The 26,764-nt window shown below is 43.3% G+C and overlaps 1 protein-coding gene across 3 annotated transcripts in view; it reads left to right on the plus strand.

Moving 5' to 3' along the window:
* Positions 1 to 26,764, plus strand: part of BMPR1A (bone morphogenetic protein receptor type 1A) — a 178,209-nt gene that overhangs the window by 113,753 nt on the left and 37,692 nt on the right. For all 3 annotated transcript variants that reach the window (XM_073596732.1, XM_073596731.1, XM_073596733.1), the window contains exon 4: positions 8,402 to 8,564. In XM_073596732.1, coding sequence (XP_073452833.1) covers positions 8,402 to 8,564 — 163 coding nt within the window. The remainder of the gene's footprint in view (positions 1 to 8,401; positions 8,565 to 26,764) is intronic.

The raw sequence follows: 26,764 nt of genomic DNA on the forward strand, positions 1-26,764 counted from the left end.
CTGACGTGGTGCGGCTGGTCAGATTCTCCCTGGCGGTTCCCTTATTGAGAGGATCTCCAGTCCCAGGTTCCAGTTTACCACCGTGCTTTACGGTCTCTGGTATTGACCGCATGGCTATTGAAAGCCAGGTTTCGAGGGATGGGTTTGTCAGATTCGGTGATCCCCACCATTTTATTGGTGCACAAGTATATGTCTCTGAAAATATATCATCTCACCTGGAAGGCTTTGCCTGGTGCAGGCCTCTGGGTGTCCATCCACATAACTTCAGTGGCTCAGGTGTTGGCCTTTCTCCAGTGGGGCATTGAACAAGAACTTGCCTTGAGTACCATTACGTTTCTGCCCGCTTTTTTTTTTTTTCAGTGTTCCTTAGCCACAAACCCCCTGATTCAAGGACTTAATCCTCTGATCCACCCCCCAAATTCCCTGTTGTAGCCTTGGTACTTGAATTTTACCATGAGAATATAAAGTAGTGACAACAGAAAAAAGGTGGCATAGATCTATGTTTGTCTCAAGCATGTTTGTATCCACCTACTGTTGACTGTCTCACTACCTCTACTGGAAGTGTATTCCAAGCATCAACTACTCTATCACTAAAATAATGCTTTCTTAGTTTAGTTTTTGAACTTTTCTTAGTTTGAGGTCATGTCCCCGTGTTCTTGACCTTGGTTTTAAATTTAACATCTTGCCCTCTTGAACCTTTTTCACCCTCTTGATGTATTTAAAGGTTTCAGTCATGTTTCCCTTTTCCTTTCTTTCCTCCAGACTGTACCTTTTAAGTTCCTGAAGTCGCTCTCAATATGTTTTATCCCCCAAACCTTTCACCATTTTTGTTACCTCTCTCTGGGCTCGTTCTATCTGATCAATGTCTTTTTGTAAGTGAGGACCTAGTTTTCTAAATGAGATCTCACTAAACTCCTGCTAGTGATGCTTCCTAGAATTCTATTCGCTTTTCACACTGGTCACACTATATGCTCATTTTGCAATCATCTGAAAAAAGGTACCCCCAAATCTTTTTCCTCTGTGGCGCTGGTCAACATTGTACCCCCAATAATGTACCATGTCAAGGAATTTTTTTTCCCTAGGTGCATTATTTTTCATTTAGAAATATTGAACTGCAGTTTCTACTATTTTGACCAATCTTCCAGCAAAGCCAAATCATGTTTCATGTTAGACACCTCCAGGGACATTAACTTTTATTACACACATTTGTATCATAAGCAAAAATACATACCTTTCCCAAGAACCCTTTAGTTATATCACTTACCCGATAGATAGATGTAATTACTTGATCCTTTTGGTTCTCTAGAGGCCTCCTTTGGAGAAGATTTGGGATGTTAATTTTTGCTTACTTTGGAAGTCACCTCTGTAAGAACACAAAAGTGCAGCTGGGGAGATCCCTGCATCCACATTGTTGTGTTGATGCAGGGGTCTGTCAGTTTTTTTTGTTTTTTTTGTGTGGACATTCCTTTGCCTTAAATTTTGGATAAAGTAAGGCAGGGTTATTCCCCACTTTTGAGTATTTTTGGCCAATTGTGTTCCATTGGGGTGATTTCGCTTTCTGCCCCATAGCCAAAACAAGGAAGTGAGAAGTGGGCAGTACAGTGGTGTAGTGGGTAGCACTCTCGCCTAGCAGTAAAATGGGTTGCTGGTTCAAATCCCAACCACGACACTACCTGCCTGGAGTTTGCATGTTCTCCCTGTGCGTGGGTTTCCTCCGGGTACTCCGGTTTCCTCCCACACTCCAAAGACATGCTGGTAGGTTAATTGGCTTCTGTCCAAAATTGGCCCTGGTATATGAATGTTAGGGACCTTGGATTGTGGGCTCCTTGAGGGTAGGGACCTATGTGGGTGTACGATGTATGTGTGGAGTGCTGTGTGAATTGGCAGCGCTATATGGGTACCTTTAAATAAATAGGGATGATTGTAGATACGCACCCACACTCACTCAGGTTGAACTGGATGGACTGGTGTCTTTATTCAACCTTACTCACTATGTAACTATCTATGTAACTATGTAAGAAATGCCTCCAAGGTGGGGTAATTTCTGGTTCTCACTAGGTGTAAGATTTTCCCTTCTGTGTGTTTTCAAATTTTGTTTTTTCATTTTTAATGATAACAGTAAATGGTCTGAATGTGTGAGGGTGCAGCTCCCTAAGGCTTCATGTAAACTACAGCTCCTAAACTTGAGTTTAGGAGCTTTTGGCATTTTCTTTGCTAAAACTCCTAAACTCAATTCCATAAAAGCCTGTGTCAATGTACACAAAGGATTTTACCAGAGTTTAGGAGCTGCTGCATTTAGGGAAGCTTCAACCCTCAATCTCCCTCTCCTGAACGTGGAAGAATCGCTTTCAGGATAGAAAAGTTTTGACAGTTGTCGCGATTTTGCGTTTTCTGGCGGTTAAGGTAGGCTGTGTACATGAAGCCTAATGGAGGTGCAGACAGCCAATAAAAGCTTGACAGAAGTTCTGATTCCCCTCCACTGTACCCAAAAGCTAAAAAAAAAATGTCTTTGGATTTATACTACATAAAACTTAAGTACTGCTGCCTCTGACTACTAGTCTCATAAGATTTGTAGTGAGATTTGATAATGTCACTACTGTTTGTGTTTGCTGGAATGCAAGCTATACCTGTAGACGGGCATTCATCCATTCTTTGGATCTGTGCTTTCTAATCCTCTCCTCCTTGATTTAAATATTAACCCACCAGTTAAGGATGACCTTCGGCGTGTTTGCATGCTGCACGTGCCGAGCCCGTCAGGAAGTCGGCACAGCGCAGCGCTAATCACAGGCAGTAAGACATTTCCCGATCTCTGCAGCCGCACATCGGGAAATGTCTCGCTGCTTGTGATTAGCGTTGCGCCGTGCCGACTTCCTGGCGGTCTCGGCACGTGCAGCACGCGAACACGCCGGAGCTCAACCTTACCACCAGTCAAGGGTCAGCTTTCACATGAGAAAACAAGGCCTGCTACTCACCAAAATGGCCTCCATGCAGAAGCACTGTTGTGTGGGAAACGATGCATAGTAAATCAGAAATTGTGAAAATATCAGCTGCAGGGAGACCACAAGCAATATCGGTGACCAGTTTTGTCTTTTGCTTGTATTTTGGAGATCTTTTAGATCTTCTGAGTGAGGCCCAACACATTTGTTTTCCTTTTCTCACAAATATAATACGTTTTTTTTTTATTGTTGCCCATATTTTTTGTGAGGTTTTTGTGTTTGTAAGGTATCTGCCTTTTTTTTACCTGATCTAAACTATTGTGACAATTTTGATCAAAGTTCAGCCATTTGACTCTTATTTGCAAAACTGTTACTCAAAAAATGTACAAAGTAAATAACATGTTAATTATTAGACATTTATATTTGTTTGACATGTGATGTTATATTTTCAATACTAAGCCAAGATTTGTGGAGGGCTGAGGCTGACTTCAAACCACACTTCAATCCATTTCTAATAGGACCTTATCTTTTTTCAACTTGGCATTTAGAGCATTTTTGCAAAACTCATGTTTATTTTTAAAAGTCTGCTGCTGGTGAAACAGTAACTCAAGCGCAGTGGATTCTATCTTGTGTTCCATGGATGTGGTTATGGTGTTTAGAGACTACTTCTGCCTTCAGGTTGTCTCCTCCAATGCTCAGCGCCTGGCATAAGACTTGCAACCAGGGCCTGGTTTCTGTGTTCTTTTAATTTCCAAATGAAACACTGTACTGAGTAAATGCTTGCAGCAGGAAAAAGGAATATCTTAAAATGGGTTTGTTGAGTATGTCTGGAAAACTTGCCTGCATATTCTCCTCTAACTGCCAAAGGGATTTCAGTCTGAAGTTCATTTTGTTTCTAGTCTCTACTTAAAACTAGAGAATGAAAGCGGTTTCCACACTTTTCTCTTTTTTTAATAACACAAGTAAAAGTGTGCTCTTTACGGAATGGGCAAGGTTGGCAATGGTGGCAGGTATGCTGGTAAGTGCACAGGGCTGGTGTGATGGCAGGTGCAGTACTGAGAACAAATGGGTTGGTATGGTGGCAGGATAAGTGGTGAGGGGTGAAAGCTGGGAGAGGGAACATACTGGTGTGGATGCAGAAATCTGGTGGTGGCAGTATAGGGATGGGGGTGTGGGTTTCAGGGGATAGGGAGTTGATGAACTCTAGGGAAGGGAGAGATGGGTGTGGATGCAAAGGCCTGGAGCGAGAAGGGGGGGGGGGGGGGCAGGCAGACATGGGGATTAGAGAGAGAGTATGGGAGGATGTTGCTGGCACCCTACCGTTCAGCAGCAGCAAACCCATACAGACTTGTTTTAGTTTCCTTTCAAACACTCATGCAGTTTGATACAAATGCTTGATTTAAAAATATGGCCTTGCATCTATCGATTGTTACTGCTACTCCCATGCATGCACTGTTTTCAGCACATCTATCAAGCATGCATGTTGGCGAGAATCCACACTTGCGTGGTAGTATCCAGTCTTAGGTCAGCGGTTCTTAACCTCAGTCCTCAAATACCCCCAACAGGCCGTGTTCTGGGAATTTCTCTTTGATAAAATAACTGTCCAAAATTCCAAGCCATTGACTCTGATTTAAAGCACCTGTGCAAGATGAAGGAAAACCTGCAAACATGGCCCATGGGGGTACTTGATGGCTGAGGTTGAGAACCACTGTCTTAGGTCATTGCTGCACATGCACAGGATCTTGTCACCAGTTGCTGTCATCATACACCAGGACAGCGCAAGTGTTCTATTTACAGGACCAGTGGAGGCATGAGGCATAACTGCAATTTTGCAGCGAAATCCCATGCATGTTCAGTAATGACCTCAGTGGTCATTTGCTAATTACACCTTCACGTCTGCTCACCTGCCATAGTGAGACGTTGCCCTAAGGACATCTTCAAGAATTCAGAGGATAAAATTACTTTGAAATTTTTACTTTCTTAGTAACCATATTCAATTCAACTGCAAAATATATATCAATAAACTAATATCCTAATACTTGTACTATAATATCGTCTTGACCAATAAATTATGGGTGAAACTGAAACCTACATACGGTGCTTTAACTCCTGCACTTAAACAGGTTTTCCTGCTTAAATTACAGGGGTGCCATTTTCAGATGAAGTGCAAATAAGTGCTCTAGCTGGATTTTTAGGTTAGAAATTGCTATTATAGAAAACAGTACAGCCTTTACGTTCCTGGTTTTTTTTTGTTTTTTTTTTAATGCAGAGGAGCCTAACTCCAGGAAAATAAAATGGCAATGGGGCTGTGCTGGAAAACGGCGCTCTCCTGTGCCCTCGCTGCTCAATAGACTAGAGTGTACAGGGCTAAGATAAATGTTTTATGGTAAATTCTTAGGTTACCCTAAGTCGTTATACCCTGTATACCTTTTTGTAGAAGGCTTTTAGCAGACAAAACGCTCAAGACCCTTTTCTGAAGACTGTTCTGAAAGCTAGTTCTCCGATGCTCCCAATTATAGGAGCATGACACCATCGCCTGTCTAAAAGGTATTTAATTTCGATATTTCAATTGGACCATCACTATGATTGGTTGCCTTACTGGCCAATAGGAATTTACAGGCATGAAGGGTCGGGAAAGCTTTGGCGCCATCAAAGTGCTGAAAATTTACCTATTAGAATGATTCAGTATTCAGTATGGGCAGGAGTCCACTGCAGGTATGTGTAGTCAAATCCCCTAGATTGTAAGCTCTAACGAGCAGGGCCCTCTGATCTTTCTGTATTGAATGGTATTGTAACTGTACTGTCTGCCCTACTGTTGTAAAGCGCTGCACAAACTTGTCTGCGCTATATAAATCCTGTATAATAATAAAATATAGATGCATATAAATAACCTGACAATATTTTTCAGAGACATGCACATCTGGAGTATAGTGTTCTTGTTTTTGGAAGCCCAATGCTAGTAGTTCTCAACAATGGAAAAAAAAGTGAGATTTCTAAAACCCCCATATGTGTTTCTAACCTATTAATATCTCTGACTCTAAAGTACTACTTCAGCCTATTTATTTTATTACAGGTACTTATATAGTGCAGTCAATTTACGCAGCACTTTTCATGTATATGTTTTGTACTTTCACATCAGTCCCTGTTCTCAAGGAGCTTACAATCTAAGGTCCCTAACATAAATTCATTCATGCATATACATAGTAGGGTCAATTTAGACAGGAGCCAATTAACCTACCAGCATGTCTTTGGGGTGTGGGAGGAGACAGGAGTACTTGAAGAAAACCCACACAGGGAGAACAGGCAAACTCCAGGCAGGTAGTGCCGTGGTTGGGGTTCAAATCAACGTCCCTAGTGCTGCTAGGCAAAAGTCCTAACCACTTAACCAGTGTGCTGCCCACCTAATTCCTAAACTCAGACATGCTTTTAATGCTGAATTGAGGGATAAGCAAATATTGTCTAAATACAATAATGTGTATTCTTGAGTCTTGGTGTGCTTTGTGTATGTCTTCCCGGTATGTGTAGTAATCCAGTGTAAAACTTTGACTCTGTGTAGGAGCTTCATGTAATCCATACATGGATTGAAATTATGCTGGTTCAGCATGGACTGGAGAAATTTTGATCCATGTGCGGGTAAGCTGGTTGTACACAAGTGGATCTATCAATGGACTTGTGCATAACCAGCCTGTTGGTTTGTGCCACGTTTTTCTTTCAACATACACCCCAACCCCCCCTCCCCTACTGCTTGCTGGGGCTCTTCCACCCCACCAGGATTAGCCTGACCTGACAGCACTTCTCCCCAGATCTCTCCATAAAGAGTACCTGTCAGGTGCCTATTGCTGTCACAAGGTTGTTGTCACCCCTTGTGACAGCAAAAAGTGATTTTAAAAAATGAACACAACAGTGTAAAAATAAATTAATAATAATAAAAAAAAAAGTAAGAATCCCTGTGCTTGCGCGCAAAGGTGAACACATGCATCGGTCCCACATGCTTGTAAACAGCGATCGTCCCACACATGTGAGGTATCGCCGCAAACATCAGATCATGGCCAGTAATTCTAGTAGAGGACCTCGTCTGTAAATCTAAAGGCTTTTAAAGTGTCGCCTATGGACAGTAAAATTTATGTCGCTTGTCGCTGTCGAATGGATTATCTTTATATTTTACAAAAAATTGGGTTATTTTTTTATTTTTGCATTAAAATTCAAAGAAGTGTGTTTTTCCCCAAAAATTGTGATAGTTAAAACCGGCAAACGGGCATCTCTTTGCAGAAGAGACATGCTGTTTTTTGCAATACAAAACACCTGCTTGCCGTCCTCTATTGAATATACACTATATACACTGAAGTGTGCAAGATGACATCATTCCCTCACTGGCCAATCAAGAAGCTGAAAACTCAGCGCCTGGAAGTGGCCAGGGAAAAGATGACAATGGCTGGTGAGGTATGTAACTGCCATATCACTGGAAGGTGGAGGTAAGTATTTCTGGGAGTTTAGTTCTCCTTTACAAAAAAAACCTGTATATGTAGGGTGGAGACCGCAAGTCAGGCATGGTGAGTGGAAGCAGAGAGCTCTTGCCGGCCCTGATTGCATGATTCGGTTGCATTGCAATTATCTTGCATGTGTGTGCAGCTAAGGGGTTTCTGTAGATAACAAATTGTGCAGCTTTGACTAAAGTTGAATTGAAATTGTATAATGCCCTTGCTATAGGTATACCTCCTGAAGCCTGACTGGACTACTCCCGGGACAGTGCGAAGATGTTCCTAAGGTCCAGTCATTACTGCTCACCACCTCCATAACACGAGTAAGTGCTCAAATGCTAAGCTCAGAGAAACTGCATCAGGGGAGAGGAGGGAGCATGTGAAGGGTTTGAATGAGAGAAAAAGCTGACCGCTGTGATGGTGGAGGTGAGCTGTAATGATCAGGCCTCACTGAGCAATGTCCTGAGAGTATCCAGTGAAGATTTGGGAGGCCTACACCTATAGCAAGAGCATTATTCAATTTTAGTCAGAGCTGCACAGTTTGTTTTTTTGTTTTTATCTACAGAAACCCCTTACCTGCATAGGCAGTTTTTATGTGAACGAACCCTTTAACATTTAATAACCCAGCAATTAACCTAATCCCCTTACCTCAATGTTCACACTCAAACTAGACACTCCAAAACTTTGACCCTAATGATCCTCTGGGATTTAACCAGTGTAAACACTGCGCCAGGGATTCAGGGTCTGTACTGTGTTTGTTTGTAAATTGATGGTGATCATATGATCATATGACAATTGGTGAAAGATGATTTCTTGTACATTAGTTCTGTTGATTGAAATGATTGAATCTGTTGTGTCATTGAAAAACATTGTAGTATGTGTACAATATCGTTGACTTGAGCACAGAACTTTTATTTATGAAATGTCTACATTGTAAATGTGGTGGATTAAGTAGAATTTCTTTACCAACCATTTTTCTCCCCATAGGTCAGAATTTGGACATTTTTCCACATAGGACTGGAACAAAATCAAACTCTGACCTTAAGAAGCTGGAAAATGGGGTGACATTAGCTCCAGAAGACACACTACCCTTCCTAAATTGTTACTGCTATGGATACTGTCCAGAAGATGCTACAAATAACACTTGCATGTAAGTTTATACACTTCTGTTCATTGAAGTGAAAATTCAGTCACTGTATACGATCATCCAATTCTAATGTTATCATGGAAATGTCACTTGACTAGCATCAAGGTTGAATGGATTTCACATTGCCAGATTGGGTACTCTTAGACGGCTTCTTAGTGACAAGGTGTCATTCATTGTGTTTTAACCTGACTACCTTTTATTTATAGATCTCTTTGCATGGATTACTTCTTGTAAACTGCAGTAGTAATGCTGCTTGGGAATGATTGATTTAAGAGGTCTGCATAAAAGAATTGCAGATCACATTGATAGGCTGAGTTAAGAATATTTGACCTGCAAAGTTACGGACTCAAGACTTCACAATCTCAGAATAACAGGTTACTCAGTAACAGAAGATGTATAATATCAATCACTAACACTAATAATAATTATTATATTTGTATTTGGTATAACAAGTAGAAAGGGTTTCTTGAATGCTGCTTATGGGGTACAGGTAATATGTTTGTGAGAACAAGTTATGCTGGATTTATAGCTGTTATGTGGTAAATGGGTAAATGTTTGATGGGAAAAAATAATTTTTTTTTAATAGCGGTGTGGATTTTTTTACCCCTTTGCTATCTATGTATTGCACAAGCTAATAGCACTGAGATGCTCACTGCTGACTGATACTGTAGCTATGGGACTAGAAATGTGAGAGAGGCGTTGATTGGTGCACTCCCCTGGAGGCTGTCTGTCAGACATATGTAATTGCCATTCTTTGTCACTTTTGATATTGCTAGTGTTGCAACGTTATCGGTGCCGGCACTAAGCATTTGCATGAGTACTTGTACTCGTGCAAATGCTCCGATACAAAAACTGATACCTTCAGTCTCATGTGAATAATAGACTTGGGAAGCACACCCTAAAAATACATTTACATCCAAGATGGTGCTGCTATAAGACCGCAAACAGAACAAAATAGATTACAACGCACACATACAAAAACAACATTTAACCACCCGCGGAAGAATTTACCCCCTTCCTGACCAGTGCGTTTTTTGCGATTCGGCACTGCATCGCTTTGACTGACAATTGCGCGGTCGTGCAACGTGGCTCCCAAACAAAATTGACGTCCTTTTTTTCCCCACAAATAGTTTTCTTTTGGTGGTATTTGATCACCTCTGCGGTTTTTATTTTTTGCGCTATAAACAAAAAAAGCGACAATTTTGAAAAAAAACTCATTATTTTTTACTTTTTGCTATAATAAATATCCCCCAAAAAATTAAAAAAACATTTTTTTCCCTCAGTTTAGGCCGATACGTATTCTTCTACATATTTTTGGTAAAAAAAATTGCAATAAGCGTTTATTGGTTGGTTTTGCACAAAAATTATAGCATTTACAAAATAGGGGATAGTTTTATGGCATTTTTATTCATTTTTTTTTTTTTTTTTTTTTACTAGTAATAGCGGCGATCAGCGATTTTTATTGTGACTGCAACATTACGGCGGACACATTGGACATTTTTGACACATTTTTGGGACCATTGTCATTTATACAGCAATCAGTGCTATAAAAATGCATTGATTCCTGTGTAAATGACACTGGCAGTGAAGGGGATAACCACTAGGAGCCGTGGAGGGGTTAAGTCAGTACTAGGGAGTGTTTTCTAACTGTAGGGGGGATGGGCTCCTGGCCGGCGCGCGCACGCAATGGGACTTAGCTGTACGCCCATTTGCCCAGCCGTGCCATTCTGCCGACATACATCGGTGTGTGCCGGTCGGGAAGTGGTTAAATAATGCAAGGCTATTTAAAACACCTGAACATATTCAAAAATATGGGGATTTGGTTACACCATATAGTGCTAAGTCCACTACTGTGTCAAAGTACCCCATTATCAGTGGGTCCTAAACTATTCATAGAATTGAAAGGTCCTGCATCTCAACCATGGGAGACAAACTTCTCTTCATGGGAGATCTATAAGGACTCCTCCTATAACACAGGTGGACATTAATAAGAGGTAATGAAGGGGGGATGGGGTGCTCCGCAGTAGTGGGATAAGCACTATATGGTGTAACCAAATCCACACATTTTTGAATATGTTCAGGTGTTTTAAATAACCTTGCAGGATTTAAATGTCATTTTTGTATGTGTGCGCTGTAATCTGTTTTGTTCAGTTCATGTATATGCGGCCCGCTCTGCGGTTTGATTTCACTCAGATGTTCAGGTGTGATTTCAATGCAAATGGGTAGTGTATGAGAATAGAAATCACACATGACTTGTTTTCAAATCGCACTACGGCTGGCCCTCACATGTGAACAGGCTGTGAAGGTATTGGTTTTAGTATCAAGTACTCATTCAAATGCTTCATATCGGTGCAACGCTAGTGCACGTGTTTGTGCGTGGGTAGGTATTTTAGGCCTCTTTTACATGGCTGCCAAGGGCCATACAAGCTTATTTCTGTGCCCAAGAGCCAGTGGCACAGTTACATGCATACAGCCTCGAGGTGTCTCAGCCTGTCTTCAGCTTGTACAGGCTGCTGCCCACAGCTGTACAGAGGCACCTGTGACTCCTAGCCAGTTCAGTTCTGTTAAGGGGGTTTTAGTGAAATAAACAGACCTAAACAAGGTGTTTCACTTTCAAGATAAAGAGATTGAGTCTTCAGTCTCCTTCTTTGCAGCTGCACCCAATGAGCAGTGCCTTATGCGGTTGGCAGCGCAGGGTTAACATTTAACTCTGGGTTGTAGAAAATATACCCCATGTAGTGCATTCCCCTTCAGTTCATGAGAGGCTATGCGACTTGAGAGTTTAAAGTCGCATGACAAGTCGCACACTATTAACGACAATGGAACCGTTCTAATCGATGTGACGCAAGTAGCTCCAACTTAGAAAAAGATTCCTGCATTACTTTGGTGCGACTTCAACATGACTTGCATTGACTTCTGTTAAAGAAGTCGTATGCAAGCCCTGATGAAGTCCCACAGGAATGTCAGCTTTAAAACCGCACTATTGTAAATCGGGGCTTGCACTGCAAATGTTATATGTTGGTTTTGTCTGAGATAATGAATACAGTTAACTACCAGCACTTTCAGAATGTGGGTGGACCCTTGGTGTCCTGACAGACAGTACAGGACCACTGGTCCTTCATTGTACCGGTTGACGTCAGACCAGTTGGGCAGCATAGAGGAATGTCTTCGGGGGCCAGTCTTAGGAAGAGGAGGAGCCTGTTGGAGTGAGTAATAAGTGAAGTCAAAAATTCAGCTAGTTTGTTATTACCCTTATATAATTATGTTTTCTGTGATCTTTGAGACTGGTCACACCCTAAAGCCGGGTACACACTTAGTTCCCATACTCACTTTACAACTTTTGTTGTCTGATTTCCTTTAGATTTACCAAAACCTATGTAGTGCAAGGGCCTGCCTGATTGCATACAAATTGAAACTCTTAAAGTTTGACCTCATATGGTTTTGGTAACTCTAAAGGAAAAAATCGAAAGAAAATTGTATAGTGTGTATCCAGCTTTAGTTTTTTAATTATTTTATTCAACCCCGCGGGTTGAATGAAAAAAAAAAAAAACCTGTCAGCTCCGGTCGGAGCCGCTGTACTAACCATGCGAGGTTAGTTCAGTGATCTTCCCTGCCAGAACACTCCCATCAGCGCTCTTTGCCATTGGCTGAGAGCACTGATCGAGAGTCAATCAGATGCTGGTATTCCAGCATGCTCGGCCGGCTTCTGTGGGACAGACCGGCATACACATGGGCTGAATGTTGGTAGTTTTTTTTTTTTTTTGAACCAACCGTTGTCTCTTGACGTTTGACCCATGTGTACGTAGCTTAACCAGTTGCTGACCGCCTAACACAGATATACTGCGGCAGAATGGCACAGGCAGGCAAAATCACGTACCTGGTACGTGATCTGCCTCCCGCGGGCGTGGGGTCCGATCGAACCCACCCCCCCGGTGCCCGAGGCGGTCGGCTTGTGTCTGGGAGCGATGAGAGGTGAGGGGGAGACCATCCATTTGTGGACCCCCCCCCCGTGATCTCTCCCAGCCAATCAGATTCTTCCTCTGCTGCTGTATAGTAAACAGCAGCAGAGGAAATGTCATCATCTCTCCTCGGCTCGGTATTTTCCGTTCCGGCGTCGAGGAGAGAAGAGAGAGAACACCCCCGTCACACTGACACCAAGAAGTTTTTTTTTTTTTTTTTCTGATTACTGCATTGGTGTCAGTTTGTGACAGTGTGGTAGGGCAGTTAGTGTTAGCCCCCTTTAGGTCTAGGGTACCCCCCTAATAAAGTTTTAACCCCTTGATCACCCCCAGTCGCCAGTGTCACTAAGCGATCGTTTTTCTGATCGCTGTATTAGTGTCACTGGTGATGCTAGTTAGGGAGGTAAATATTTAGGTTCGCCGTCAGCGTTTTATAGCGTCAGGGACCCCCATATACTACCCAATAAAGGTTTTAACCCCTTGATTGCCCCCTAGTTAACCCTTTCACCAGTGATCACCGTATAACTGTTACGGGTGACGCTGGTTAGTTCGTTTTATTTCTTATAGTGTCAGGGCACCCGCCATTTATTTCCGAATAAAGGTTTAGCCCCCTGATCGCCCGGCGGTGATAAAAGTTAGGTTTTAGAGTCAGATAGGGTCTGCGTCGCCCCAGGCAGCGTCAGGTTAGCGACAGTACTGCTAACACACACACACGCACGCAGCATACACCTCCCTTAGTGGTATAGTATCTGAACGGATCAATATCTGATCCGATCAGATCTATACTAGCATCCCCAGCAGTTTAGGGTTCCCAAAAATGCAGTGCTAGCAGGATCAGCCCAGATACCTGCTAGCACCTGCGTTTTGGCCCTCGGCCCAGCCCACCCAAGTGCAGTATCTATCGATCGATCACTGTCACTTACAAAACACTAAACACACATAACTGCAGCGTTCAGAGTCAGGCCTGATCCCTGCGATCGCTAACAGTTTTTTTGGTAGCGTTTTGGTGAACTGGTAAGCACCAGCCCCAGGCAGCGTCAGGTTAGTGCCAGTAGCGCTAACACCCACGCACGCACCATACACCTCCCTTAGTGGTATAGTATCTGAACGATCTGATCCGATCAGATTTATAGTAGCGTCCCCAGCAGTTTAGGGTTCCCAAAAACGCAGTGTTAGTGGGATCAGCCCAGATACCTGCTAGCACCTGCGTTTTGCCCCTCCGCCCGGCCCAGCCCACCCAAGTGCAGTATCTATCGATCGATCACTGTCACTTACAAAACACTAAACACACATAACTGCAGCGTTCAGAGTCAGGCCTGATCCCTGCGATCGCTAACCGTTTTTTTGGTAGCGTTTTGGTGAACTGGCAAGCACCAGCGGCCTAGTACACTCCGGTCGTAGTCAAACCAGCACTGCAGTAACACTTGGTGATGTGGCGAGTCCCATAAGTGCAGTTCAAGCTGGTGAGGTGGCAAGCACAAGTAGTGTCCCGCTGCCACCAAGAAGACAAACACAGGCCCGTCGTGCCCATAATGCCCTTCCTGCTGCATTCGCCAATCCTAATAATTGGGAACCCACCACTTCTCACCAGCACCCGTACTTCCCCCATTTACATCCCCAACCAAATGCAGTCGGCTCCATGAGAGGCATTTTCTTTATGTCCTCCCGAGTACCCCTACCCAACGAACCCCCCCAAAAATGTCGTGTCTGCAGCAAGCGCGGATTTAGGCGTGACACCCGCTATTATTCTCCCTCCTGTCCTGACAATCCCGGTCTTTGCATTGGTGAATGTTTTGAACGCTACCATACACTAGTTGAGTATTAGCGTAGGGTACAGCATTGTACAGACTAGGCACACTTTCACAGGGTCTCCCAAGATGCCATCGCATTTTGAGAGATCCGAACCTGGAACCGGTTACATTTATAAAAGTTACAGTTACAAAAAAAGTGTAAAAAAAAATAAATATATAAAATAAAAAAATAGTTGTTGTTTTATTGTTCTCTCTCTCTATTCTCTCTATTGTTCTGCTCTTCTTTTTTACTGTATTCTATTCTGCAATGTTTTATTGTTATGTTTTATCATGTTTGCTTTTCAGGTATGCAATTTTTTATACTTTTACCGTTTGCTGTGTTTTATTGTTAACCATTTTTTTGTCTTCAGGTACACCATTCACGAATTTGAGTGGTTATACCAGAATGATGCCTGCAAGTTTAGGTATCCTCTTGGTATCATTCTTTTCAGCCAGCGATCGGCTTTCATGTAAAAGTAATCCTAGGGGCTAATTAGCCTCTAGACTGCTTTTACAAGCAGTGGAAGGGAATGCCCCCCCACACCGTCTTACATGTTTTTCTCTGGCTCTCCTGTCTCAACAGGGAACCTGAGAATGCAGCCGGTGATTCATAGAGCTGATCAGAGACCAGAGTGGCTCCAAACATCTCTATGGCCTAAGAAACCGGAAGCTATGAGCATTTCATTTCATGACTTAGATTTCGTCGGATGTAAACAGCACCATTGAGAAATTGGGAAAGCATTTTATCACACCGATCTTGGTGTGGTCAGATGCTTTGAGGGCAGAGAAGAGATCTAGAGTCTAATAGACCCCAATTTTTTCAAAAAAGAGTACCTGTCACTACCTATTGCTATCATAGGGGATATTTACATTCCCTGAGATAACAATAAAAATGATTTAAAAAAAAAAAAAAATGAAAGGAACAGTTTAAAAATAAGATAAAAAAGCAAAAAAAAAAAAGCACCCCTGTCCCCCCCTGCTTTTGCGCCAAGGCGAACGCAAGCGTCGGTCTGGCGTCAACTGTAAACAGCAATTGCACCATGCATGTGAGGTATAACCGCGAAGGTCAGATCGAGGGTAGTAATTTTAACAGTAGAAGTCCTCTGTAAATCTAAAGTGGTAACGTGTAAAGGCTTTCAAAAATGTATTTAGTTTATCGCCACTGCACGTTTGTGCGCAATTTTAAAGCATGTCATGTTTGGTATCAATGTACTCGGCCTAAGATCATCTTTTTTTATTTCATCAAACATTTGGGCAATATAGTATGTTTTAGTACATTAAAATTTAAAAAAGTGTGTTTTTTCCCCAAAAAATGCGTTTGAAAAATCGCTGTGCAAATACTGTGTGAAAAAAAAAAAATGAAACACCCACTATTTTAATCTGTAGGGCATTTGCTTTAAAAAAAATATAATGTTTGGGGGTTCAAAGTAATTTTCTTGAAAAAAAAAAAAAATGTTTCATGTAAACAAAAAGTGTCAGAAAGGGCTTTGTCTTCAAGTGGTTAGAGTGGTTGATGTGTGACATAAGCTTCTTTTTTTTTTTTTTTTTTTTTTTTTACGTTTAAAAGTAAGTTTATTGAAGTATCATAGCAATACAACAAGCAGAAAATTGAACAAATTGCTCATCGGGTACATGGAGTAATAAATGTACAACGAATGCAAGAAATGAATACATCAATAGACTAGAATTCCTCTATATAGTGAAGTAGTAATGCACCAAGGTCCCTAGACCCCCCGCCACCAGTGCCCCATCCGGGAACTAACTGCACTGATGGACTAGAGGCCCAGAAACCCAGAGCACCAATTAAAAAAAGAAAAGGCCTAGGAAAAAAGTGCTCGTAACATTAAGAATATTGAGTAACACAAAATGACAGAAGGATCAAGCACAAAATCATTGTCCAAGAATCAGCCAATTGGATTGTTCTCTCAAGGCAGGTTAAACCGAGGTCGGTCACAAAAACTAGAATACTTTATACGTAAGGAGCTGAGGGAACAATGAAAGGAGATCTACTCCGAGATCAACCCCTAGAATAATTAAATAAAACCTAAAGAATACCGAGAGCTAGAGAAAAGGGGAATCAGAAAGAGCAGTGAAGTGGAAGAAGGGAAGAGAAAAAGGGGAGAAAAACAAAAGATATAGAAGGAGAAAGGATAAAGAGCGAATGACAGAGGTTAGGTGAAAGGAGGTGCACAGAAGACCATCAAGAGAAGGGTGTCTGGGGACCACCCTAGGAAGGAACCGATCTTATGTTCTACGAATCATACGTATAAGGGGAGCCCCATCTGGTTAGCCCAAGGTTCCCAAATGATTTTAAATTTGTCCAGAGTGTCCAGGATGGTATTGGAGATCTTTTCTTGCAACATTATCCAAGAGATTTTTTGTTTAGCTAACCGGAAGGATACTGTCGGAAATTTCCAAGACCGGGTAATAGTCATTTTGGCTCCAAGGAGAATAAACCGAATCAACTTCTGGTTAGGTTTGGAGGTTTTAGGAATTGGGCCGTTAAGTAAAGCTATAGTTGGGTCTTGCTTCAACGCACAACCACAGGTTCTGCGGATAAGGGAGAAAATCCTATTCCAAAACATTCTGATTTTAGGACATTCCCATAATATGTGTAGAAGAGTACCTATATGATTGCATCCTCTAAAACAAAGAGGTGATGTTTGAGGATAATATTTGGCCAGACGATAAGGTACCCAATACCAACGTGTTAATGTTTTGAGGCTGGCCTCATTCAGGGACGTGTTCAGTATACCTTTAAAAGAAAGAGCAAAATTGGAATGCCATAAGTCCAGGTCCCAGCTGAAGTCAAGATCCCGTTCCCAGCTCAACATGTAGGCCGTTTTCTCCGACGGTTCAGCTAGAGCTGAGTATATGAGAGAAATACCTCCTCTCGTGTCCATGGCCGAAGCACACCACTGTTCATAGGGAGTTACTGAGAGAGGGCTTTCATTGCTCTTCCATAAATGGTTCAGGAAATGCGAAATTTGATAGAACCTAAATTTTTCGGAGGGAGGCATATCGAGTTTAGAGGTGCAGTATGGTAAAGTAAGGGGACCATTAGAGTTAAAGAAATGTCCAATTCTGTATAGGCCTTTGTCTAGCCACCATTTGAAAGCTCGGATATCTAAATCTGGAGGAGACCCGGGGTTCCGGAAGATGTGGGCAAGTGGTTGCCAATTGGAGGTCTTAACTTGTGAAGGGAATCGCATAACTTCATCAAATGGGACAATGTGGGAGCTAGAATAGGAGGACATTTTTTGGATATGTTCCAAAGTAGGAAGTCTAAGGTGAAATTAGGGACTGCTTCTCGTTCCATGCTCACCCAGTCTGGTTTGGGACCCTTAAGGTAGATTGTGGAAAATTGGCTTAACTGCGCTGCCTGATAGTACCACCACAGGTTTGGTAAGCCGAGGCCTCCTTTCAATCTGGGTCTAAAAAGAACATCCTTAGAAAATCTATGTCCCTTTTTGTCCCAAATAAAGTGGATGATGGCGGATTGTAGATGTTGAATGTGTGACTTGGGGACTGGAATAGGGAGGGAGCGGAAGAGGTATAATATTCTGGGTAAAAGAGTCAGTTTAACCACGTTCACTCTGCCTAGCCAGGACGTCGGTAAGTTTTTTAAACATGGGAATGAAATTCTGTTTAAACATTTGGTCGATGCTGGACGTGAGATTAATGCCTAGATAGGGAATGGAGGTGGAGTTCCAGGAGAATGGGAATTTACCCATCAGTCTGTGTACCGTGTCTTGGGTAGTTGATACATTAAGGGCAATTGATTTTGACACATTAACTTTGAGCCCGGAAGCGCGTTCAAAATCTTGTAGAAGTTGGATTATGTTGGGAATAGAAATTAGGGGGGATGTAATAAATAGGAGGACATCATCCGCGAATAAAGCACATTTGTGCATAGACTGACCACAGCGGACTCCATGGATATCTGGATGTTGTCTTATCGTGATGGCTAAGGTTTCAATAGCCACCGCGAAAAGAAGTGGGGAAAGGGGACAACCTTGCCTCGTGCCTTTCTTTATAGGGAATTTATCTGAGAGGTGTCCCTGAAGTCTGACCTGTTCCTTAGGTTGGTTATAGAGGGATTCCAGAATGTTAAAGTTAGGGCCGAAGCCCCATTTCCGTAGAATAGTGAAGAGGTAGGGCCAGGCAACAGTATCGAACGCTTTTTGGAGATCAATGGAGAGGAGGAGGCCCCCCTGGGGAGGGCCATCATCCCAGCCCGACTTCATTAGGGAGACTGCGTTTTCTGCTCTCCGTATCTGGTCCGGTCCCTGTCTCCCCGGAATGAACCCCAACTGGTCTTTATGAATGTAAAAACCTATAAATGATGCAAGTCTGTTCGATAGTATTTTTGTCATAATTTTTAAATCATTATTAATTAATGAGATGGGTCTGTAATTGCTCACTTCACTGGGGTCTTTACCCGGTTTGGGAATGACCGAGATGAAGGCTAAGTTGGCATCAGGATCAAGGGGGGAGGACTTGCTTAAGGAATTAAAGAGACGAGCCAGATACGGAGAGTGTCCGTAAAGGTTTTGTAGTAAAAGTTTGAGAATCCGTCTGGGCCCGGGGCAGAATCTTTTTTGAGGTTTTTTATGACCGCTCGGATCTCAGAGTCTTGAAATGGGGACTCCAAGATAGAACGATGAGATTCAGAGATTTTTGGTAGTGGGGTATTCTCAAGGAAGGAATCTAAGTTTTTTGTGGGAGATCGGACAACTGTCAGAATACAAATTGGAATGAAAGGATTGAAAGGCTTCTAGGATCTTTTTGGGGTGTTGGGTAAGAGAACATGACAGAGATTTTATTTTGGGGAGGGCATAGGTCCTATGTTTCGGGGTAAGTTTGCCCGCTAACTGGGGGCCAAACTTATTAGCACGCAAGTAGTGACTGCCACTAATCCAATGAAGATGTCTATCTGCATTGGAGGTCAAGGCTGAAATGAGGGACAATCTGGTGGTGTCAAGTTTAGAGAGAGTAATGGGATTGGGGTTCCATTTATAGGATAAACTGAGTTCTTTGAATTCTTTTTCTAGCTTTAAGATATCCGCTTGTCGTTCGCGTTTTAATTGGGAAGAGAGTTGGATCAGCTTCCCTCTAATTACCGCTTTGTGAGCGCTCCAAAGGGAACTGGGAGAGACGTCCCCAGTGTCATTAAACATAAAATACTCTTTTATATCTTTCTCCAGCATAATACAGTGGACAGGATTAGATAAAACTTTTTCATTCAGGATCGTGTACCAGTGGGGGATAAAGAATTTAAGAGTTTTAATGTCACTAGGGAGTGATCAGACCACGGAACATCTTGAATGGAGGCCTGGGAAGCTGTGTGTATTTCAGAATTGGACATGAAAATGTGATCAATTCTAGCATAGGTTTTGTGAGGGGCTGAATAATGTGTGTAGTCTCTTGTTGATGAATTGAGTTCCCTCCAGGTGTCAATAAGGCCTAAAGAATGGAGGAGTCTAGCAATCTGGAGACTTTGTTTGGGGGTTTTTTTAAGGTGGGGAATCCCATGGTCCGATTTATCAAGAACCTGATCAAACGTGATGTTGGCATCCCCCCGCCCATGATCACCCTACCTTCAAAGTGGGGTGAGAGATTGGCAAGTAAGGAGGAGAAAAACTTGTCTTGGCCTTTGTTAGGTGCATAATAGGAGACGGTGTAGAGGTTACCCTCAATTGAGCCTTTGACTAAGATATATCCCCCATCAGTGTCCCTAATTGTCAAAGCATGTGAAAATGGAGTCTGTTTAGAAAATAGTATAGCAACTCCCCGTTTCTTTTCATTAGCATTTGCAAGGAAGAAAGTAGGATATTTATTGTGGAGGAAGGAAGGAGAGTAATTAGAGGGGAAATTAGTTTCTTTGAGAAGAACAATATCTAAGCCCCTAGAGTTGTAGCTTTGAAAGGCTTTGCGCCTTTTAACGGGGGAATTAAGGCCTTGGGTGTTATGAGAGGCAATCTTAAGAGCCCTCTGTAGTGGGGAAGAGTCAGCCATGGTCACAAGAGGAGTAAAACGAGTGCATGTTGTGTGGACCTACCCGGTTCCTTGTTGAAGCGAACTTGAGTCTGGGAAGGTGGGCTCGAGACCTCAGCAGGAGAGTCTGGAACATGATGGTCCACTGTGCATGCCTCTGGGATAAATAAAGAACGAGAGGAAGTGAAGAAAAGGGAGTAAAGAGAAAATAAAGAGAGAGAGAGAGTATAATTAATGAGAGCAACAAACCAGTATCAAACAAGACCAGGCGCCTAGTAAAATGCAGAACCGAACTTATGAGCTCAATTCAGAACTAAGACCCAAAAAATAGGGTCTCGGAAAAACAGGGACAACCTCAGCCGAGGTTGTGTGTCTGGTGTAGCCAGAGGGAAAACCCCTCTTGATCACAACAGAGGGAGTGGCAATGCTAATCCGACAGGGCCGCCGGGTCCCCAACTTTAGGAATAATATGGAACCTCAAAAACGTGAGGATTAAAGAGCATTAGAAAAATAACAAACATGAATAATTATAATAAAGAACATAACCTATAAAAAATACAACAGAGCGAAAAAAACACACTCTAGGTGGGTGTCTGCGAGTAATCGGGAGGGGAGAGGAAAGGGAGGGAAGTGGAAGGGAGGGGAAGAAGGGGTGGGTAAGCTGAAATTTTAAGGCTAAGCCTGTGGGCCGCCTAGGCACAGGAAATTCAAGTTATCCGGTCCATCTTGAGGAGATAGGGGTACATCTTCTTAAATAGGAAATGTCAAGAAACTTGGAGCCTTCACCCGTTACCTCCTAAGGGGAGGCCAGGTGAGGGGGAAGAGGAGAAATGTATCTGCTCTCATGGGTAGAGAGAAGAGTTCAGTTGGTGTGTACACAGTCGCCACACAATTAAGGAGGAGATCCTGGAAAGAAAAGGGGAAAACAAGGGCCGAGGAGGACCCGATGGATCAGAAGTCATCTGGGCGGATGAGAGTCACGGTGTCTCTTCGTTTGCTGTTTGTTCCGGGGGGGGGGGGGGGGTCTCTTGGAAGAGCTTGGTTTGGTGGGGGGCTCCTGAGGAGAAACTTCCTGGGAGATAGATCCGAGTCGCAGGAGTAAATGTTCACCTTCCTGAAAAGATGAGAAACCGTAGGGTTTATCCTTGTATTGAAACTGAAGGCGGAAAGGAAAGGACCAACGGTATTTTATGGATCTCTGCGATAAGATTTCCAGGAGAGGTTTTAGGGCTCGCCTCTTTAGAATTGTGGCCTTGGAGATGTCCGCAAAGACTTAAATTTTGTTTCCCTGGAAGGAAAGGTTGTCTAGATTCCGAGATCTTTTCATAATTTCTTCTTTAATCTTGTAGTAGTGGGGTTTAACCACTATATCCCTCGGGAGTCCATCCTGTCGGGGTGGTTGGAGCGCTCTGTGGGCCCTGTCAAGCTCAAGTTTGTGGCTTGAAAATTCCGGGATGAGTTCTTTCATAAAGAGCTTTACTGTGTCATGTATGTTGGTGACAGCTTCAGGAATGCCTCTTATGCGGAAGTTGTATCTCCGATTTCTGTTTTCTAAATCGTCGATCTTTCCTAACGCGATATCGAGTTGGTCTTGCAGCAATTGAATACAATTAGTATTTTGATTTGTGCGTGCTACTGTATGATCTACTGTTTGTTCGATCACATCTATGCGTGCCCCCAAGCTTTGTAGATCAGCTTTAATAGAGGTGGTTATTTGTGTGGCATTCTGAGCCAGGCCTGCAGCAAGCATATCGGAGAAACATTTCAATAGCTGGGCCATGTCCGTCTGGTGGGGAGAGTTCAGGGGGAGAGCCTGCTGGGGGGCTGGGGGATCGATAGGTGATTGCAGTGTGGGGATATGGAGCATGTCAGACAAAGCTCTGCTAAAGAGAGACTCTGTGCAGGCAGGGGGAACAGTCTTTGGTGACTGGGTACTCACGGGGGTCTCCATCAGAGAAATAGAACGCTGTTCAGTAGTAGGGATATCTGAAGTGGAGTCTCCTTCTCCTGTGTCTCCGCGTGAGGAGGCCGCGGCCGCCATCTTGAAATCAGTGGGGGCGGGCGGGCCGAAGTTAAGTTGCCGGCTGACCTCTGATTTCTGAGGTAATCTCCTCATACAGGCTTGTGCCTGAGACTGTCCGCAGCCTGGGGGTGTCAGGATTGAGGAATCCCGATGACAGTTGCGGCTTCTGGGGACCACGGAAGGCTCGGCCGGGTCGGAGCTCCCGTTCAGCACGTCTTCCCGGAAGTCCTGCGCATGCGCACTCCTGTGACATAAGCTTCTAAATGTTGTGCATAAAATGCCAGGACAGTTCAAACCCCCCCAAATGACCCCATTTTGGAAAGTAGACACCCCAAGCTATTTGCTGAGAGGCATGTCGAGTCCATGGAATATTTTATATTGTGACACAAGTTGCGGGAAAAAGACACTTTTTTTTTTTTTTTTGTACAACGTTGTCACTAAATGATATATTGCTCAAACATGACATGGGAATATGTGAAATTACACCCCAAAATACATTCTGTTGCTTCTCCTGAGTACGGGGATACCACATGTGTGGGACTTTTTGGGATCCTAGCCGCGTACGGGACCCCGAAAACCAAGCACCGCCTTCAGGCTTTCTAAGGGCGTAAATTTTTGATTTCACTCTTCACTGCCTATCACAGTTTCGGAGGCCATGGAATGCCCAGGTGGCACAAAACCTCCCCAAATGACCCTATTTTGGAAAGTGGACACCCCAAGCTATTTGCTGAGAGGTATTGTGAGGTATATGTAAATCTCATAAACCCATATTGTATTCACAATAGAAAACATATCAAATGTTTAAACTGAGAAAATGCATCATTTTAGAACAAAAAACTAGGTAACTGATGGCCGCAAAACTTCTCAAAAAAGTTGTGACAGTTATGTTTACCACAGTGTAGCATCACCTCTTTTATTAACAATGTAAATGTCTAGGAACTGAGGAGACCAGTTGCTGGCATTATGGGAGGGGAATGTTATCCCATTCTTGTCTAAATTAGGATTCTTACTACTCAACAGTTCAGGGTTGTCTGTTGTATTTTTCATTTTAATTTTAATTGGTGAAAGGTCTGGACAGTGGGAAGGCGAGTGAAGCATCTGGACTCTTCTATTATGGAGCCATGCTGTTATCATGCAATATGCGATTTAGCACTGTCCTGCTGAAATATGCAATATGCTGAAATAGACCTTCTGGTTGGGGGCATGTGCTGCTATAAAACTGATAGAATGTCACATTTTGATTTGACTGACTACAGAACAGTTTTCTGCTCTGCAATAGACCATTTTAAAGTGGTTTTAAAGGCAGAAGTGTTTTTTTACCCTAATGCATTCTGTGATTATCCCCCCCCCACATACTTACCTGAGCCCGTTCTGGATCCAGCTTTTTGCCTTAGAGCTGTAACTCTCTCCCTTCTCAGTGAATATGGAGGCAGCAGTGGGAGCCATTGACTCCTACTATGGTCAATCGCAGCATATGAAGGGGGGGGGGGGGGGGGTATGGCCGAGACGCGCTGTGTATGTCATTGGACACACAGAGTCTAGCTCAACATTGAGCCCACACAAGTGCCCCCATAGCATGTGAGCCCATGCAGTGATGTCCATCACATAATCATGCCTGTTTTTATTGCAGGGCTTGAAGATAACGAGCATCCAATTTAGCACACAGAAATGTATCCAGATTCTTAGAATCTTTTGATATTATGTACTGTAATAACATTTAAAGTGATTGTTTTACTAGGTGATTGTGTACAATCTATTCAGATTAAAATATTATAAAGTATAAATACCTTTTTTTTTTTCCCCTTTTTTTTCCCCCCTTTTTTTTTTTATAAGTGATCACATACCCTTTGTTCTCAGCTGCATAATAGCTGGGGGAGGGGGAGGAGCAGCAACAGTACACTGAGCTTTCCAGTGAATGGCTGTGCATGGAAGTTGTGTCAGAACAAGTCTGATCATTGGAGGAGAGCAGAGTTCCCAGCACAGCTAGAGAACTGACCGCAGTGTGCTTTCCTACTTGGTGTGGTCAGTTTTTAATAGGAAAGCAGAGGAATTGGCTGGAACACCAGAGATTTCATACAAAGGGAACAGGATACTTGTTGCTACAAGTACACGGTACAGGAGAAATATGAACTATTGGGGTAACAAACACTTTAAAGTCTTTGCATATTTAAGTTAAACATTTTTCTGAACTTGTTATCATTTTTAGACACCTATTTTTACAGATTGGTGTACATCTGCCTGTCTTTACTTCTCAGACACTCTGGGCTTGATTTACTAAAAGTAGAGAGTGCAAAATCTGGTGCAGCTCTGCATGGTAGCCAATCAGCTTCTAACTTTAAGCTCTGACATAAAAAAAAAAAAAAAACTTGGAAGTCGATTGGTTTCTATGCAGAGTTGCACCATATTCCCAGTTTTAGTAAATCAACTCCTATGATTCTACCCAGTCATGTTACTTATCTGTTGCCAATTACCTTAATGTTCTTCTTTTGTAGTACCACTTTGCCAGATTTATGTTGCCCTGTCCCAACTTTTGAGACATGTTGCAGCCACCAATTTCATAATTTCTACCTTTTTTTTTTTTTTTACTTAAAATGGTACATTTTCTCAGTTTAAACATTTGATATGTTTTCTATTTTATATTGTGAATAAAATATGGGTTTATGAAATTTGCAAACCAATGCATTCTTTAGTTAATGTAAAGTAATGAACCTATAGGATTGGGCTTATTTCTATTAACCACTTACCAACCGGCCCATAGCCGAATGACGGCTGCAGGGCGGTTGGATAACTCTGGGTGGACGTACTATGACGTCCTCCCAGAATTCCCCTCTCGCGCGCCCCCTGGGGCGCGCACCCGAACACATCCGTGACCGCCGGGTCCAGGGGACCCGGCGCATCACGGATCCCGGTAAATGGCCGCTGATCGCGGCCGTTTACCATGTTATCGAGCCGTCAAATGACGGCGCGATCACATGTAAACAGACCCGCGTCATCTGATGAAGCCGGTTCCTCTCCTCCCCTCCTGTGTACCGATCGGTACACAGTGAGCAGGGAGGGGGATGGATGGATGTCTGCAGCGCTGTGGGCTGGATGTGTAGTGCCCACAGCGCTGCACAGAGACATCCATCCATCCATCCATGCTCAGCCATCCCTCACTACTAATGCTGTGCAATACTCTGCAATACCCCCACAATACTCTGCAATACCCCCACAATACTCTGCAATGCTGTGCAATACTCTGCAATACCCCCACAATACTCTGCAATACTCTGCAATGCCCCCACAATACTCTGCAATGCCCCCGCAATACTCTGCAATGCTGTGCAATACTCTGCAATACCCCCACAATACTCTGCAATGCTGTGCAATACTCTGCAATACCCCCACAATACTCTGCAATGCCCCCACAATACTCTGCAATGCTGTGCAATACTCTGCAATGCCCCCACAATACTCTGCAATGCCCCCCGCCATACTCTGCAATGCCCCCCGCCATACTCTGCAATGCCCCCCGCCATACTCTGCAATGCCCCCCGCCATACTCTGCAATGCCCCCCGCCATACTCTGCAATGCCCCCCGCCATACTCTGCAATGCCCCCCGCCATACTCTGCAATGCCCCCCGCCATACTCTGCAATGCCCCCCGCCATACTCCACCATACCCCGCCATACCCTGCCATACCCTGCCATACCCTGCCATACCCTGCCATACCCCGCCATACCCCGCCATACCCCGCCATGCTGAGCCATGCTCAGCTGTACTCGCCCTCTGTATGTGGCCAGGCTGTGGAAGTCTCACACATGGGGTATCGCCGTACTCAGGAGGAGCAGGAGAATCTATTTTGGGGTGTCATTTTTGGCATGTACATGTTATGTGGTAGAAATATTGTATAAATGGACAACTTTGTGTTAAAAAAAAAAAAAAAAGCGTTTTAACCACTTCCCGCCCGCCGGCCGTCATACAACGTCCTTGACTTTGTGCGGAGATATCTGAATGATGGTTGCAGCTACAGGCATCATTCAGATATCAGCTTTTTCAGCCGGCGATTCCCTACACCATGAGAACGATCATAGCAGCTGTTCCACTGCTTGATCGTTCTTACGGGAGGCGAGAGGGGACGTGCTTCTACCGACTCACCGCTACGATCGAAGCCAGGATCTTTTTTTTTTTTTTTTTAATTTCAGGCTTCCCAGCCTAGAGGTGAGATGTGGGGTCTTATTGACCCCATATCTCACTGTAAAGAGGACCTGTCATGCCATATTCCTATTACAAGGATGTTTATATTCCTTGTAATAGGAATAAAAGTGGTCAAAAATTTATTTTTTTGGAAAAAAGCATCAAACTAAAATAAATTAAAATGAACAATAAAAAAAAAAAAAATTTTTTAAAGCGCCCCTGTCCCTGTGTGCTCGCATGCAGAAGCGAACGCATAC

This window comes from Aquarana catesbeiana, linkage group LG08 (assembly GCF_042186555.1).
Source record: "Aquarana catesbeiana isolate 2022-GZ linkage group LG08, ASM4218655v1, whole genome shotgun sequence".
Lineage (NCBI taxonomy): Eukaryota > Metazoa > Chordata > Amphibia > Anura > Ranidae > Aquarana > Aquarana catesbeiana.